Source organism: Sus scrofa, chromosome 6 (assembly GCF_054392235.1).
Source record: "Sus scrofa isolate SSC_HxYL_T2T_F1_AM1 chromosome 6, Sscrofa_HxYL_maternal_Yorkshire_Landrace_v2.0, whole genome shotgun sequence".
NCBI lineage: Eukaryota > Metazoa > Chordata > Mammalia > Artiodactyla > Suidae > Sus > Sus scrofa.
In genome coordinates this window covers 57,985,373-58,002,144 of record NC_139388.1, presented here as the reverse complement: position 1 = coordinate 58,002,144, position 16,772 = coordinate 57,985,373, and the positions used below count along the sequence as shown (strand labels likewise).

Genomic DNA, 16,772 nt, shown 5'->3' with positions numbered 1-16,772 from the left:
TGCAGCAGCAATAGGAAAGGCATAGATCACTTTTGAAAATACAGGGGAGTTCCTCGGTGGCCTAGTGGTTAAAGATTTTGGCGTTGTCACTGCTGTGGCATGGGTTCAATCCCTGGCCTGTGAACTTCCAAATGCTGCAGATGCAGCCAATGAAACACCACACACACCCACACACATCCACACACACCCGCAGAAGTATAAGAACAGGAAATAAATCAGTAGCGGGGCGGGGGGGGGGGGAAATGGGGCTGCGGGTGGGGGTGGGGCAGCTAGGACTGGGATAGGGTGGACCCTTCAAGGGTTGATGGTGCAGTTTTGTATCCTGACTGTGGTGATGGTTACACAAATCTATACATGTGTTAAAATTCATAAAGTGATACACTCGCTCACACACAAATCAATTTCACTGATTGATTTTTTTTAAAAAACCTCCTTCCTATAAATACTTAATGCCCATTAGCCATTAGTATAATAAGACATCCCGCCGGCCAGCATCCCTCTTGGCTACCCAGGTTGTGCAGAGAAGCAACTCCTGCCTACATTCCAGGCCTGGCTTGGATGTGCTGTGTGACCTGAGATCACTCTCAAGCCCTCTCTGGTCTCATTTGAAGAATGAGCAGTGATGGGGGACATCCAGTCTGATGTCCAAAGAGAGCTCCCCATCTCGGACCTTTAGGCCATTTAGCCTGAGGGGAGGCAAATTCATTAATTCAGCCCAGAGATTTTTTTGGGGGTGGGGGGCGCCCCATGACATATGGATCTTAAACCTCTGGCCAGGGATTAAGATTCAAGAGGTAGTTGCCTCCTAAGCTACACCTGAGGCAATGCAGGATCCTAACCCACTGTGCTGGGCAGAGGATCCGGCCTGCATCCTGGTGCTGCAGAGACACTGGCCATTCCATGGCGCCACAGCGGGCACTCCTCAGCCCCCACATTTTCACTAAATGCCTACTATGTGCCAGGAGCGGAGGGATACAAAAGCCAAAAAACAAACAAAAAACAAAACAAAGCCAAAAAACGCCCCCAAAACAAAACCAAACCTAATGCGGTTTACATTTAAATGAACAATAACGTTAAAGCAGGATGTTTTACAAGTAGCGCCTCGGAAGGGGGTGGGAAAACCTGAAGCGGTGCGGGATGGGGTGCGTCTGGGGTCAGGAGGGTTTGCAGTTTGAGACGGATGGAGTCAGGCGAGGGCTCGCTGAGATCGGTGGAGGTCGAGCCGACCTGAAGGAGCGGAGGGACCAGTGTTGTGTGGGGACCAGAGGGGACCATGAGTGCAAAAGAAGGGAGAGGCCACGGGGGTTCAGGGCTCTGGTGGGACGGGAACCGCCGCCCCCCCCCACCTTGTGAGCGGCCCCGCCCTCCAGGAATGCGATTCAGTTTCAGGAGGACTTTGCTGACTCACAGCGGGCGCCTGTGGTCCACTTGACTTTCTCCGCAGGCAGCGCAGCGCCAAGGCTCCTGGAGCCCGGGCTGGGTTCAGTGCGCCTCGTTGCCAGAACGCCCGGCGTCAGCTGCTCTGCTTTCGCCCGGGCTGGTCTCCCTTGCAGGAGTGCCTTGCCTCGCCTCCCGAAATTGTGCTTGGAGCCCATCTGGGCAAGCGTCCCCACCTCCGGCCACCTCCACCTCAGCGGAATGACTCATGCCTTGGCCGCAGCGCGGAGAATCAGGTTCTTTCGCCCTCCTACTCCTGGCTGCGGTGGCAGGCGGCCCAGGGGGTGGGGTGGGGAATGATTAGAGGAACCTCTCTGCGAGGTCACTTGGCAGCTTGTAAATTATACAGGCCACCTCCCCCAAAGCAGAGGGTGCGCGCGTCCAGGGTGCATTTTTACCTATCGCAGCATCCATCCTGTTTATTTCTTTCACTAGTCCTCTTAATACTTAGCAACTATTTTCTTTGTCTAGTGACTTCTTTCAATCCATCTTCCCCACTAGTAATGCGGTTACAAGGGAGCCGAAATTCTGCGTCTCGCGTCTCCCGCCTCCAAGAACCAGCATCAGACAGGCAACAGTCCATTACATCTATTAGATGCACCAATGAACTTGACCCCCAGGCATTTCCTGGGTGGGTGCCCTTGAGGAAGTGCCCAGGATATAGGTACCGCGAGGCTACTTGCAGCATCGTTTATAAGATGAACCTGAACAACAGAGAACTGGTTAGATACATCAGAACTGGATGAACTGGATCACAGCTGGAAAACACTGAAATCCAGCCATTCAAAAGGAGGCGTTTCTGTGGATTTGGGTTACGCATATATGTCTCAAACTGGCGCATTTCACATGCGTGCAATGTACCGCACAGAAACAGCTTCCATCTGGAAAAAGCCATAAGCCAATATCGAAGTCTGTGTATACGCAGCCTGGCAAGTTTAAGGTGAATGTTCTGATGTCTGTGGCTTACTGCTTTGAAACTCACCACAAATAAGAAGGATGGCTGGATGGAGAGAAGGACGCACAGACATAGGATAAAGCAAGTATAATAAAATGTTAGGGATAGCAGGTATAGAGAGCAGTTCATTAAATCATTCCACCAACTTTTTTTTTTTTTTTTTTTTTGCTTTTTAGGGCCTCACCCACGGCATAGGAAGTTCCTAGGCTAGAGGCAGAATCAGAGCTGTAGCTGCCAGTCTAGCCACAGCCACAGCAATGCCAGATCCGAGCTGCGTCTACGACCTACACCACAGCTCATGGCAACATCGGGTCCTTAACCCACTGAGCGAGGCCAGGGATTGAACCCACATCCTCATGGATCCTAGTCAGGTTCGTTAACCACTGAGCCACGAAGAGAATTCCCATCCACCAACATTTTTATAAGTTTTGAAAATCTCATAATAAAATGTTAGAGGAGTGAAGAAGTGGCATTTATTTGGGAAGATGACTGAGATATTACAAAAAGTGTAATGTTTGACAAGAGACAGATATAAAGTAGTATCTTAATTATGTTTAAAAAATAAGTAGGGGCATTCCCGTTGCGGCTCAGCACTAATGAACGTGACTAGGATCCATGAGGTTTCGGGTTTGATCCCTGGCCTGGCTCTGTGGGTTAAGGATCCAGTATTGCCGTGAGCTGTGGTGTAGATGACAGGCGAAGCTTGGATCCTGCATTGCTGTGGCTGTGGTGTAGGCCGGCAGCTGTAGCTCTGATTTGACCTCTAGCCTGGGAACTTCCATATGCCTCAGGTGCAGCCCTAAAAAACAAACAAAATAAATAAATAAAAACAAGTAGGGAGTTCCCATTGTGGCTCGGAGGTAATGAACCTGACTAGTATCCATGAGGATGCAGGTTTGATCCCTGGCCTCACTCAATGGGTTAAGGATCCAGCATGGCGGTGAGCTGTGGTGTGGGTTATAGACATGGCTTAGATCCTGTGTTGCTGTAGCTGGGGTGTAGGCAGGCAGCTGTAGCTCCAATTTGCCACCTAGCCTGGGAACCTCCATATGCTGCAGGTGGGGCCCTAAAAAGACCCCACCTCCAAAAAAACAGAGTAAATAAAGACAAGATATGCACATCAAGGGACATTTTCTGGGAGTTCCCTGGTGGCTCAGTGTGTTAAGGATCCAGCATTGTTACCACTGAGGCTCTGATTACTGCTGTGGTGAGGGTTCCATCCCTGGCCCAGAAACTTCCACTTGCCACAGGCACAGCCAAAAAACTTAAAAAAGAGAAATTTTCTGGCAGGGAAGCATCAGAAATGGTTACTCAAGGAATGGATCTGGGGTGGTTGTGGGAACCAGAATTTTCCATTTCAGGCTTTTCTGCACCTCTTGAATTCTCAATTGTGAACACAGAGTAAAGGCAGTGACTGCCACGTCCTTGCCCTCTGCCCCCTTGGCTGGCAGTACCAGAGAGATGTCTCCAGGGACTGGGGGAGTGGAGGGTGGAAGATGGCAGAGGCTGGGCCTCTAGGTGTCACGTGACCAGGAGGACCCACCCCCCTCCCCGGCCGCCACCTGGGGCTGGAATGTGAGTCTGAAATGACTTTCTACCACCTTAATTTAGCTCCAGAAGTGTGGGGATGTTTGTTACATCGGCTAGAACTGCCTTGAGACGACACATGCATATTCTCTTTTTAGAGAATCTAATTAGGAAAATAACAAATCCTGTATCTATTGATCTTTTTTTTTTCTCTTTCTCACTTTTTAGGGCTGTACCCGCGGTTTATGGAAGTTACCCGGCTGGGGGTTGAATCCAAGCTGCAGCTGCTAGCCTACACCATAGCCACAGCAACACCCGATCTGAGCTGCATCTGTAGCCTACACCACAGCTCCTGGTAATGCTGGATCCTTGACCCACTGAGTAAGTCCAGGGATTGAACCCCAATCCTCTTGGATACGATTAGGATTCCTTTCCACTGTATCACAGCAGGGACTCCCATCTGGGTTTGTTAATAAGTTAATGGTTCCCCTCCCCCACCCCAAGCTCCCGCTGTGTCTCAACAGGATTGGCTGTGTCTTGGGACCGCTGGGACACAGGCTGCATCCTGGGCCCAGTACAGTGGGTTGGGCATCCAGCACAGTCACAGCTGTGGCTAAGGTTGCGACTTCAGCTCTGATCTGGCCCAGGAGCTCCATATGCCTTGGGGTGGCCAAGAATAAAAAAAAAAACTTAATGGTCCCCCAGCACTGCTATGCCAGCCTTTGGGGATCCCCATACAACGAGTTTGGCTCATAACTTAACTGCACTTATGGAAGTACATGAGAGCATAGCCATAGCGAGAACACTCAGATTCCTTCTCTGCTCCTCCAAGTTCTTCTAAACAATACTAATACCAGACCTTACAATTTACTCTGCATCTTGCTTTTCTTTAGTTACTCTATTATGACAGTCTTTTCAAATCTGCAGTCATCATTTTTTTAAAAAATAGTTCCAAGAGCATTATTTACAATTGCCAAAGTACGGAAACAACCTATGTGTCCATCAACAGATGAATGGGTAAAGAAGCGGTGGTACATATATATGCAATGGAATATTATGCAGTCAGAAAAAAGAATGAACTGTTGCCATTTGCAGCAACATGGATGGACCTAGAAGGTATTGTGCTAAGTGATATGAGTCAGAGAGGGAAAGACAAATACAGAGAAAGACAAATGGTATCACTTATATGTGGAATCTATAAACTACAGGAGTTCCTGCTGTAGGTGCAGTGGGTTGAGAATCCAACTGCCAATATAAATCATTAATAATAACAATAAAAAGAAACCACCTGCAGTGGCTCAGGTCACTGCAGAGGTGAGGATTTATTCCCCAGCCTGGCACAGTGGATCAAATGATCTAGTGTTTCTGCAGCTTGGGCATAGGTCACGGCTGCAGCTTGGATTCAATCCCTGGTCCAGGAACTTCCATATGAGACAAGTTCAGCCATTAAGAAAGAAGAAAAAAAAAACCAAAAAACTACAATAAACTAGTGAATAAAACAAAAAAAAAAAGAAGTGGACTCACAGATACAGAGAACAAACCAGCAGTTACCAGGGAGGAGAAGGAAGTGGGGAGGGCAACACAGGAGGAGGGGGTTAAAAAAGGGTTATTATGAGATTATACGAAATCATGTATATGAAACTTTTTTTTTTTTGTCTTTTTAGGGCCGCACCTGCAGCATATGGAGGTTCCCAGGCTAGAGGTCCAATCAGAGCTATAGCTGCTGGCCTACACCAAAGCCACACCAGATCCGAGCCGCATCTGTGACCTACACCACAGCTCACGGCAACGCCGGATCCTTAATCCACTGAGCGAAGCCAGAGATCGAACGTGCATCCCCATGATACTAGTCATATTTGTTTCTGCTGAGCCATGCTGGGAACTCCGAAACTTTTGAAAATTGTAAAGCACTACATAATTTAAGGAATCATTCGTTTAATGAAAAATAAATTAGAAAAATAATAAAATTCTATTCAACTTTGGGAAAAAATAGCTGAAAGATATATCTAATCTTTAAATCATTAAAAAATAGCTAATCTTTTAAAAATTATTTTCCTGTTGAGGAAAATTCCTAATGTTTTTTTTTCACATTTTCGATTATTTTAACAACAGATGGAAATTATTACTATCTAAAGTTTTAGAATCATTATTTTTTCTGCTTACAAAAAATTATACATAGACCATTTGGTTTTTTTGTTTTTTGGTTTTTGTTTTTCGCTTTTTAGGACCCCCCCCTCCGAGGCACATTGAAGCTTCCAGGCTAGGGGTTGAACTGGAGCTACAGCTGCTGGCCTATGCCACAGCCACAGCAAATAGGGATCCGAGCTTCATCTGTGACCTACACCACAGCTCACAGCAACACTGGATCCTTAACCCACTGAGTGAGGCCAGGGATCAAACCTGTGTCGTCATGGATACTAGTAGGATTCATTTTGCTGTGCCACAAAGGGAACTCCCGATATATAGACCATTTGCAAGATATGAAAAATAACAGAGGATAAAATAAATATCACCTGCAATTCTCCCACTTAGAAATGACCATGATAGACAGATAGATGGATAACTAGACAGAACTTTGCGTCTTTTGAAACCTCCTAATTTCAAGTGAATTTTGACAAATGCTTAAAAGCCCCATGCAATCTAGACCCCTGTCACAATACAGAGCAGTCCATTGCCCCAGAAAATTCCCTGGTGCCTCTTCTTAATCAGTTACCCTCCCTTCCCACATACAATTTTGAGGCTTCTGAGATTTTTATTTTATTTTGTTTTTTGACCGTGCCTGCGGCATGTAGAAGTTCCTGGCCCCAGCATTGAACCTGTGCCTCAGCAGTGACCTGAGCCATAGCGGTGATAACACTGGATCTTTATCCCACCAAGCCACCAGGGGACTCCTAAAATCTATACACATATTATATATATATATATATATATATATATATATATATATATATATATATATTTAACAGTCGATGCAAATCAACTATACTTGAATAAAAAATAAAATAAAGGAGTTCCTTGGTGGCCTAAATAAATAAAGGGATAAGCATGGCAAAGATAATATTTTTGAAAACAGCTGAAATCTATCATCTTGACTTATTACTTTTACAGTATCAATAGAGAAAAAATCTAGCTAAAGAAATTACTCACTCTCTTCAAATTATCAGGGTTCTTTGTCTTGCATCCCTGGCTCTGTTTCTCAAAGCCCGGCCGATTCTTTGTGGGCATGTCGGCCTGCACTGCCTCACCTCCCCTGGGTCCCGACACCAGCGCAGCCAGTGTTGTTCTGTTCCCACTGTCAAGTTCAACTTGTTCCCCACACACTCCATGCTCCGCTACACGGCTGGATCTCGGCATGTTCTGTGCCTCTAGCCTGAAGGCTCTTCTCGAATTTTCTAACTTTCCTGTCTCTCTTTCTTTCTCTCCCTTCCAACATACGTTTATTAAGCTCCTACCATATGCCTCTCCCGACCTTGGCGCCCAGGCAGCCTAGAGCCATGCCAGCCAACAGAACTGAATGATGGGAATGGCTGTATTGTGGCAGCTGCTGGCCGCATGTAGCTATGGAGCCCTTGAAATGTGGCCCTTGCCACCGAGGGTCTCATCTTTTAATTTTATTTAATTATTATTGATGTCAACTGAAACCTTGACAATTCAATTACTGGAATACTTTTTATGTTGATTTGATTTGATTTTAGTTTTGCTTTTTAGGGCTGCACCTGCGGCATATGGAGGTTCCCAGGCTAGGGGTCCAATCAGAGCTGCAGCTGTTGGCCTACACCGCAGCCACAGCAATGAGGGATCCGAGCCACGTCTTCCATCTACACCACAGCTCATGGCAATGCTGGATCCTTAACCCACTGAGCCAGGGATCAAACCTGCATCCTCATGGATCCTAGTCGGGTTTGTTAACCGCTGAGCCCCAAAGGGAACTCCTGGAATATTTTTTAAATGCAGGTTTGGAACAGCTCAGGCCTAGGAATCAAACTTTCAAGCTGCAACCGGTGATGGGATCTGAATGTAAATCAAATCTTTCTGATGAAAGGTTAGTGTCTGGTCTGATAAAGTGAGCACTCTGGGTTCAGAGGCTTAGTATGAAAAGAAGAGTGTAAAATATCTTTTTTTTTTTTTTTTTTTTGGTCTTTTGTCTTTTGTCTTTTTAGCGCCACACCCACAGCATATGGAGGTTCCCAGGCTAGGGGTCGAATTGGAGCTGTAGCTGCCAGCTTACACCACAGCCACAGCACCTCAGGAGCCGAGCTGAGCCTGCGAAGGGATCTCCTAAAATATCTTACCGATAATTTTTTCTGTCAATTGTAGGTTGAAATAATAATGTTTCAGATCTATTGGGTTAAGTTAAATATATAATTAAAATTCATTTCACTTTTCTTTTCTATCTTTCTCTCTCTCTCTCTCTCTCTTTCTTTTCTTTTTAGGGCTGCACTTGTGGCATATGGAGGGTCCCAGCAAAAGGGTTAAATCAGAGCTACAGCCACCAGCCTACACCACAACCACAGCAATGCCAGATCGAAGCCACATCTGTGACCTACACCACAGCTCACAGCAATGCGGATTCTTAACCCATGGAGTGAGGCCAGGGATTGAACCAGCAACCTAGTTGGGTTTGTTGCTACTGAGCCACTGTGGAAACTTACTTTTTTTTTTTTTTTAAATGGAGCTAAGAAAATGTTTGTCTAGGGGGCTAGAGTCATGCATGTATGGGGCAGTGTTGGTCTGGAAGGTAGACAGACCACAGTCTCATAGATGCCATTTGGGGCTACTAGCACCCTGCCCCCCACCCCCTGTGAAAGTTACGGCCATTGAGAGGCAAACCCTTCCTGCAGCTCGAGGTCCCTGTCTGATCCTGTTCTCCCGCATGAGGGTAAAGAGCGAGGTCTCTGGAGCAAAATCCCAGCTGTAGGCCTCTTCCGGCCTCAGTTTCCCCATCTGTCAAATGGGAACCACAACCTCGTCGCCACAGGGCTTCCGTGAAGATGGAAAGGATTCGCCCACACGGCTCCGCGCACACGCCTGGTGTGTGGCCAACGCTCGCGAGGGCCGTAATTATCCTCATTTCAGCCCATCCCCACCCTTCCTGGCTCAAGAGTGGTCACAGTGGGGAGGAAAACCGCCGAGGCCTGACTTAGCATCATCACCTGCCACGCCCATCTCACGGATGCTCGGCTCCTAGTGCGACCCTGTCTGCCCGGCGGCAGGTCCATGCTGGCAGGCAAGGTGAGCAGGCTTTGAACTCCGGAGGTCTTCCTGCAGGCGGGTATTGTCTGCAGTGGCAGAGGCCTCTGGGGCCCTGGTCTAGGCTCCCATGCGAGTAGCCCAATACGACTCTCTTGGGACCTCTGATTCAGCCCTCCCAGCGAAACCAGGGTCTCTCTTCTTGGCTTGGCACTTGGTGCCACGGAGTCCCACTCTGCTTCCCCCAGAGCCTACCTTCAGCTAGCTGGGCTGCTCTGGTTCTTTCCAAGTGGGTCCTGAGCGTTCCCACCTCCCCTCCTTACACAGGACCCACAGGTATGAGTCCCACCTCCCACCCTGCCAGTCTCTAGAGAACAAATGGGAGCAGAAAGACTTCCTTCCCTTTGCCCTCCAAGCCTGGGTCCCTTGCAGGGGGTGTGGGGAGAGGGGAAGGTGGGGGCTGTGAGCATCTTTTTTTTTTTTTTTTTTTTTTTTTTGCTTTTTAGGGCCACACTGGTGGCATATGGAGGTTCCCTAGGGGTTGAGCCTGAGCTGTAGCCACTGGCCTTCGCCATAGCCACAGTCACACCAGATCCAAGCCACGCCTGCAACCTATACCGCAGTTCACAGCAACACTGGATCCTTAACCCACTGAAAGAGGGCAGAGATCGAACCTGCAACCTCATGGATACTAGTCAGATTTGTTTCCATGGTGCCACAATGGGAACTCCCCTTTATTTATTTATTTATTTATTTATTTATTTATTTATTTATTGGTAGCTGTGCAGCATCTTGATGTGGTATCTGTTTCCTAGACCAGGGCCTGAATATAGGCTGCAGTGGCGAAAGCACTGGACCACTAGACCACCAGGGAACTCCCACACGTTTTTCTAATTCTCACCAACGTGTTTTTTTATTTTTTATGTTTTGCCTTTTCTAGGGCCACACCTGCAGCACATGGCGGTTCCCAGGCCAAGTGGTCTAATTGGAGCTGTAGCCTCCAGCTTACACCACAGCCACAGCAACGTGGGATCTGAGCCGCGTCTTCAACCTACACTGCACCTCACGGCATCGCCGGATCCTTAACCCACTGAGCAAGGCTAGGGATCAAGCCCGCAACCTCATGGTTCCTAGTTGGATTCGTTAAGCACTGAGCCACAACGGGAACTCCCACCAATGTGTTTTATTTATTAATGGACTCCAGAATCCTCACTCCTCTCTTCCTGCCCAAATTCCACCTGCCCAAATTCCACCCAGGCAAGGAGGTCCAATGTCTAATCATACTGCAAATAATTACCTTTTGATTAGCACCGCCCTTCCTCTTGGGAAAAGCAGCTCTCTGATTGGTGAGACGGTAGCCGTAACATCATCTGAGTGGCTCCGCTCTCCCCAAGGAAAAGGAGGGACGGGGCTGTGAAACAGATTGGCCGCCTCAACCATAAAGAAGGGAAGATCAGAAAGGACCTTGCTTGGGGGGGAGCAACACCCGCAGGTACAAATGCCTACTAGGCTCCTCCTGGCCTTGACTTTCTTGAGAAGGAGCTGGTTAAAGTGCAGCCCAGTACACAGGCTATTCCGGGAAATACAGCAGAGCACAGAGTACATACTGAAGCCTCCTATCCGAGGTCTCTCTCTCTCTCTCTCTTTTTGGCAGGGAGGCCACACCTGCAGCATATGGAAGTTCCTGGGCTAGGGGTCAAGTCCAAGTTGCAGGTGCTGGCCTATGCCACAGCCACAGCAATGCCAGCTCCGAGCCACAGACCTACACCACAGCTCATGGTGACTCAGGATAGAGCCGCATCCTCATGGATACTAGGCGGATTCTTAACCGGCTGAGCCATGCTGGGCACTCCTGACATCTCTTTTCCTCGTATTGCTCATCCCCAAATTCCTTTCACACCTGCCCATCCCTTCCAGGGCGCGATAGAGTCAGGCTGTCCTGGGTCACATCCTGACTGCATCTCCCTTGACAGCTGTGTGACCTTGGACAAGTCACTCAACCTCTCTGGGCCTCAACTGCTTTCATCATAAATAGGCTGATAATAGTTACTCATTCATTGGCTTAATCTCAAATGGTTGTCGTGAGGATTAAATGAGGCAATACTCAGAAGGTACTCTGCAAGGGGAGCACTTTAAAAATTCCGCAGGGATTAACGTGCTCTGGGCTTGGCTCTGCCTTGGCTCTGCCACCTGTAAACTGAGCGTAACTGCCTGGGTCCTGCATTCTTCCTGCTTCTTTTTCCTCTGAAAGCTTTGGTTTTGCCCTGACGATCGATTTTTAATCTGTTGGATACATACAGATCTACATGAAACATACATAAAATTTCAAAACCATAATTTGTAACAAACCCCGTGAACTAGAACCTTCCAAGCAACAAATCCTGCGGTATCTCTGGGCTCCTCCATGGCCTGTGGGCCTCCTCCCCCTCATTCACTAACCTGAATTAAATTCCTGACAGTCTTCTGTTTTGTTTTGGTTTGCTTTGCTTTGCTTTTCAGGGCCGCACCTGTGGCATACGGAAGTTCCCAGGCTAGGGGTCAAATTGCAGCTGCAGCTGTTGGCCTACACCACAGCTCACGGCAACACCAGATCCTGAACCCACTGAGCGAGGCCAGGGATCAAACCCGAATGGATCCTCGTCGGGGTTGTAAGCTGCCGAGCCACAGTGGGAATTCCCTTGTTTTGTTTTTTTAAGATGGTTTTATCATATATGCCTCTATTCAAAAAATGATATAGTGCTTCGCTTTTCTCGTTTGGTTGGGGGTGGTGTTTTTTAAAAAATGGGATCAGGAGTTCCCGTTCTGGCACACTGAGTTAAGACTCCCATCCGACAGCTCGGTTCACTGCAGACGCTGGGAATCGATCCACAGCCTGGCGCAGTGGGTTAAAGGAGCCGGTGTTGCTGCATCTGCGCGTAGCTTGCAGCTGTGGCTCAGATTCAGTCCCTGGCCAGGGCACTTCCATATGCCGTGGGTCTGGCCATTAAAAAAAAGAAAAGAAAAGAAATCAAGCTGCGGATAGTGTCCTGGAAACAGCAGCTTGCCCTTGACGCGAAGGGCACATCACTTCCAACAAGCAGCTGTCCTTTTCCTCCAAAGTCTCGTCCCCCTCAGCCTCTCCTCAAGTGTCTTCTAACCCTGGCTCATCCTGCAAGGGTCAGCTCAAAGCCTGCCTAATCTCCCTCCATGCATCCCTTGCCGACAATCTCAGGGCCTTTGCAGAGGGGGGCCCGACTCTGACACTGTCTGTGAACAGGTCCACCTTTTGGTGCCAAGGCAGTGGTTTGAAGCCAGGAGTCTGATCAAGGACCTACTACCGGTCATGGCCAAGAGTCTTAAACTGTGCGAGGAGTTTGCCATGTGGAGGGGAGAGGACACCCCAGGCCAGGAAACTTCTGGTGCAAAGGACTGAAGGTGTGAGATCCGGGGGTGGGGGTGGGGGGCAGTGGAAGCAGCCAGGTGGGGCCCAGGCGGCAAGTAAGGTGGGGAGGGTGGGGTCGGAGGGCAGAGAGATGCTCCCACCGAGGGAGCAGGGCCAGTGGCAGGACCCCAGCCCTGCTGCCCCATTTTCAATGAGAGCTGGCATGTGAAAGTTCCTGGGCCAGGGATCGAACCTGAGCCACGGTAGTGACAATGCCAGATCCGTAACCCCCTGAGCCACCAGGGAACTCCCATCTCCCTTTGGATCTCTAGTATGTATTTCTCCTTGGATGTAAGATTTCTCTTGGCCAAAGGAATCTGTGTCTTAAAAGCGTTTTGGAAACCGTGGCTGTGGGTGCTGGGAAGTTATGGAAGGGACTTGAGCGGGGGCTGGCCAGGGGTAGATTTATTTATGTTTTTATTTTTATTTATTTATTTTTGCCTTTTTTTTTTTTTTTTTTTTGGCCCCACCTGAAGCATATGGAGATTCCCAGGCTAGGGGTTGAATCAGAGCCGGGTCTGTGATCTACACCACAGCTCATGGCAACACCGGATCCTTAACCCACTGAGCGAGGCTAGGGATCGAACCCAAAACCTCGTGATTCCTAGTCAGATTCGTTCCTGCTGTGTCACAACGGGAATTCCTATTTTTGCTTATTTTAGGGCCACACCTGCAGCATATGGAAGTTCCCAGGCTAGGAGTCGAATTGGAGCTATAGCTGCTGGGCTATGCCAGCCACAGCAACGCGAGATCCAAGCTGCACCTGCAACCTACAATACAGCTCATGGCAACGCTGGATCCTTAACTCACTGAGCAAGGCCAGGGATTGAACTGGCGTCCTCATAGATACGAGGTGGGTTCATTATTGCTGAGCCACAATGGGAACTCCAGGGGTACATTTAGAGATTAGAAAAGCACTCTCTGGGAATCCCTGCAGAGGAAACCCTACAGGCAAGGGCGCTGGGGGAGGGACAGTGAGGTGTGGGCAGGGAGTTTGAAATGATGGACTGGATAGAATGCAGGCGAGGCAGGAGGCTGACCTGGAGAGGCCCGGGTGCCAGGGCCTGGAGGGCCTAGGGACTGGGAGCAGGGGGCGGGAGGCTGGGGCAAGGCTCCAGGGGCCAAGATGAGGTCTGAGCTGGGGCCCTGGGGACAGAGAGCATTAGAGGACAGGAGAGTGGGGTTGGGGAGTGACAGGTCATGGGAGGAAGAGAAAGGGAGGGACAAGGGCGATGGCCGGGGGTGGAAGGTCTGACCTGGTGACTGACAGCGGTCTGGGTGGAAGAGTGATTCTGGGGGAGCCACTGAGGTCCCCATCAATGCTGGGGATGTCGCGTGTCAGAGGGGACCTGAGGTTAAAGGCCCTCATGAGAGACATCCCTAGGGATCCGGGGGATTCCAGAAGCTCATGGAAAAGAGGATTTTAAATCCCAAGGGCACTTCCCCAGGGACTGCTGAATTCAGGTCCAGAAATGTCTCACAGGTGAGGGGTCATTTATGTATTTTAATGGCCACGCCCTCGGCCTATGGAATTTCCCTGGCTGGGGATCGAACCTGTGTCTCCGCTGCAAACTGAGCTGCTGCTGTTGAGGTCTTAACCCACTGTGCCCCAGCAGGAACTCCCAGGTGAGGGGTATTAATCCCCATTTCTCAGATGAGGAAACCGAGGCCAGGAGAGGACAAATGACTGGTTCCAATTCACTCAGGGAGCAAGGGCTGGGATTGTATGGCCAGCTGCCTGTACAGGAGCAGCAAGAAGGCTCCTGGGGCCCGGCGGGAGGAGGCTTCCCTAGAGATGGGCACCCTGGAAGGGAACTAGTTTATCTCCGGAGGGAGAGATTGGGGAACTCAGAGACCCTGGAGAAAAGAACGTGGAGGAGAGCGAGCATGCTGGGAGCTTCCTCAAGCCGACCTGGGATCAGCCTGGGAGGCCCAGAGATGCTATGAGCCTTGTCTATGTCACACAGCAATCAGAATTCAACTGCTCCAGTCTCTGGAGTCCAGAGCATGAGGGTGAGGGAGGGGAGGGGAGAGCCTGAGATAGTACAGCCAGGAGAGACTCGCCTGGCAGACTGCAAGATACTAGGGGTTAGAGATCCCCTAAATAGCTTGCTACATGGCCTTGGGCAGGCTGCCTGCCCTCTCTGAGCCTCCGATTGCTCCTCTGAAAAATGGGGCTGTGGGGAGGTGGCTTCCCCGAGGCTCTCACAGAGAGGAGAAACCACAGACTCTGGGGTCAGACAGATGGGGTTTGGGTTTGCTTCTGGCTGCGTAATCACGGACCCATCACTTTCCCTCTCAACCTCAGTATCCCCATCTGGAAAGCCGGCTGACTCGTTCCTAGGAACAAAGAGCCGCACTTCGGAGCTGGGGAGAAGGCTGTCCTAACCACTCCTGTGAGGATGGGGGAGTCTGAGACCCATCCTCCTGGTCCCCAAGTTCCCCCACCCCAGGGACGCAACCTCTGACTCGGACTCAGCTGCATCCCAGACCCCGCCCACCTCTCCCATCCTCCCCCCACAGCAGGTGGCACACTCATATCTCCCTTGTGAGAAGGCACCTCCATTTGAAGGGCTTTGGGGAAGGTCTAGGAGGAAAGGGGGGGCAACAGGCCCCCCTGTTTCCCAAGCAACAAGCATGCACCAAGCCCTTGCTCTCATCCCGTCCCGTGGCAGGGAGGCCAACTGCTTCTGGGCCCCTTGGACAAATAGAGAAATCGAGGCCCTGAATTACAGGGACACCAGGCATCCAGACTGGTGACTTAGCACAGCCCGGGTCCGCAAATCCCTTCGCTGGAGGCATCTGCAGCCCAGGGGTGGGAGACGAGCCAGAGGCCCCGGGCTCTTTCCCCAGGCCACCTCCCCCGCCCCAAGGGGGCTCAGACCCATGCCGGGGTCTGGACCTCACCTGATCTCCGAGATGTTTTTCTCGTAGGGATCCCATTCGGCCTGGTTCCTGGGCTCGGCAGGCCCATCCATGGCAGGAGGGCGAAGGTGGGGAGAGGAGAATGTGCTGGGAGCCGGCGGTGCAGGGACCAGGTATGAGCAGCGGTGGCGTCTGCCACCTGGGGGAGCGGGCCAGGTGTCTACCTCCACGCCCAAGGGGAGGGGCCGCTTCCAGCCGGTTCTCCCAGCTGCTACCCACGCCTCCAACAGCGGGGAGAGGCCAAGGGCCACCCTTCTCGGAGGGTGGGGAGAGGGGTGATGGGCACCTCCCGGGCATCTCGCCAGTGGCTAGGAACAGAGTTCAGGGGGTTAGGGCCAATCCCACAGGGGAACCTTCCAGGCTGACGGCTGAGACCAGGTCTGTGCCCACCTGGAGCCTCGGTTGGCTCATCTGACTTGGGAGCTAGTCTCGTCTCAGAAAGTTCGTTCATTTCTTCATTCATTCACGCCTTTATTCATTCAAGAAATATTTATTGAGCACCTCCTGTCTGCCGGGCGCTGTTTTAAGGACCGAGACACTGGGAACCGGACAGACAGAAACTGGCAAGAAGCACATGTGGAAACAGACGCAGTGACAGAAGAGAGGCAGCCCGGGAGAGGGAGACCAAGAGACGGTCAGAGACAGCAAGAGAGACAGAGAGACCCAGGGAGCGAGAGAGACATGGAGGGTCAGAGATAGTGAGAGACAGTGGGAGACACAGAGAGATGCCGAGATGCCACAGATCACAGCCAGAGCTGGGGGTGTGTGGGGGTTTGACGCTCACGGTGCCTGGGCTGAATCCCAGCTCCAGCATCTCCCAGCTGTGCCACCTGAAGCTGGTCCCGTTGTCCCCCTCTGCCTCGGGTCCCCACCAGCACCACCCTCGTAAATTGGACCCATCTCACCCGGCTGTTGTGAGGACCAGATGAGATAGTTCTCAGGTGCTTCGTGGAGTATCTGATACACAGTAGGCTCTGCAAAGCTGGCGTCCCCTTCTGCTCCATCCCATCAAACCCAGCCACTACCATGCCCCGCCTGCTAGTCCCCTGAGTCCTCAGAGACTTGGAGTCTAGCTGTGAAGCCCAATCTCCTCACCAGAAATGATTTATTTGGGGGAGTTCCCTGGTGGTCCAGAGGTTAGGATTCAGTGCTTTCACTGCTATGGCCTGGTTTCAATCCCTGGTCTGGGAACTGAGATCGCACATCAAGCTACTGCATGCTGTGATCAAAAGAAAGATAGAAAAAGAAAAAGAAAGAAGGAAGGAAAGAAATTATTTCCTTTTATAGGACAAAAAATCTGTATACCTTCTCCCTATA

At 50.4% G+C, this 16,772-nt stretch overlaps 1 protein-coding gene across 2 annotated transcripts in view; it reads right to left on the bottom strand.

Annotated features, from left to right (window-relative positions):
• SULT2B1 (sulfotransferase family 2B member 1) overlaps window positions 1-15,616 on the bottom strand; it is a 35,217-nt gene extending 19,601 nt beyond the window's left edge. Inside the window, exon 1 of one of the 2 annotated variants that reach the window (XR_014804936.1) lies at window positions 15,438-15,589. Coding sequence is in view for 1 of the 2 variants with exons in the window: in NM_001243697.1 (NP_001230626.1) it covers window positions 15,438-15,508 (71 nt within the window). In the remaining variant the exon portion in view is untranslated. 2 annotated transcript variants of the gene reach the window in all.
• Between the last annotated feature and the right edge of the window lie 1,156 nt (window positions 15,617-16,772).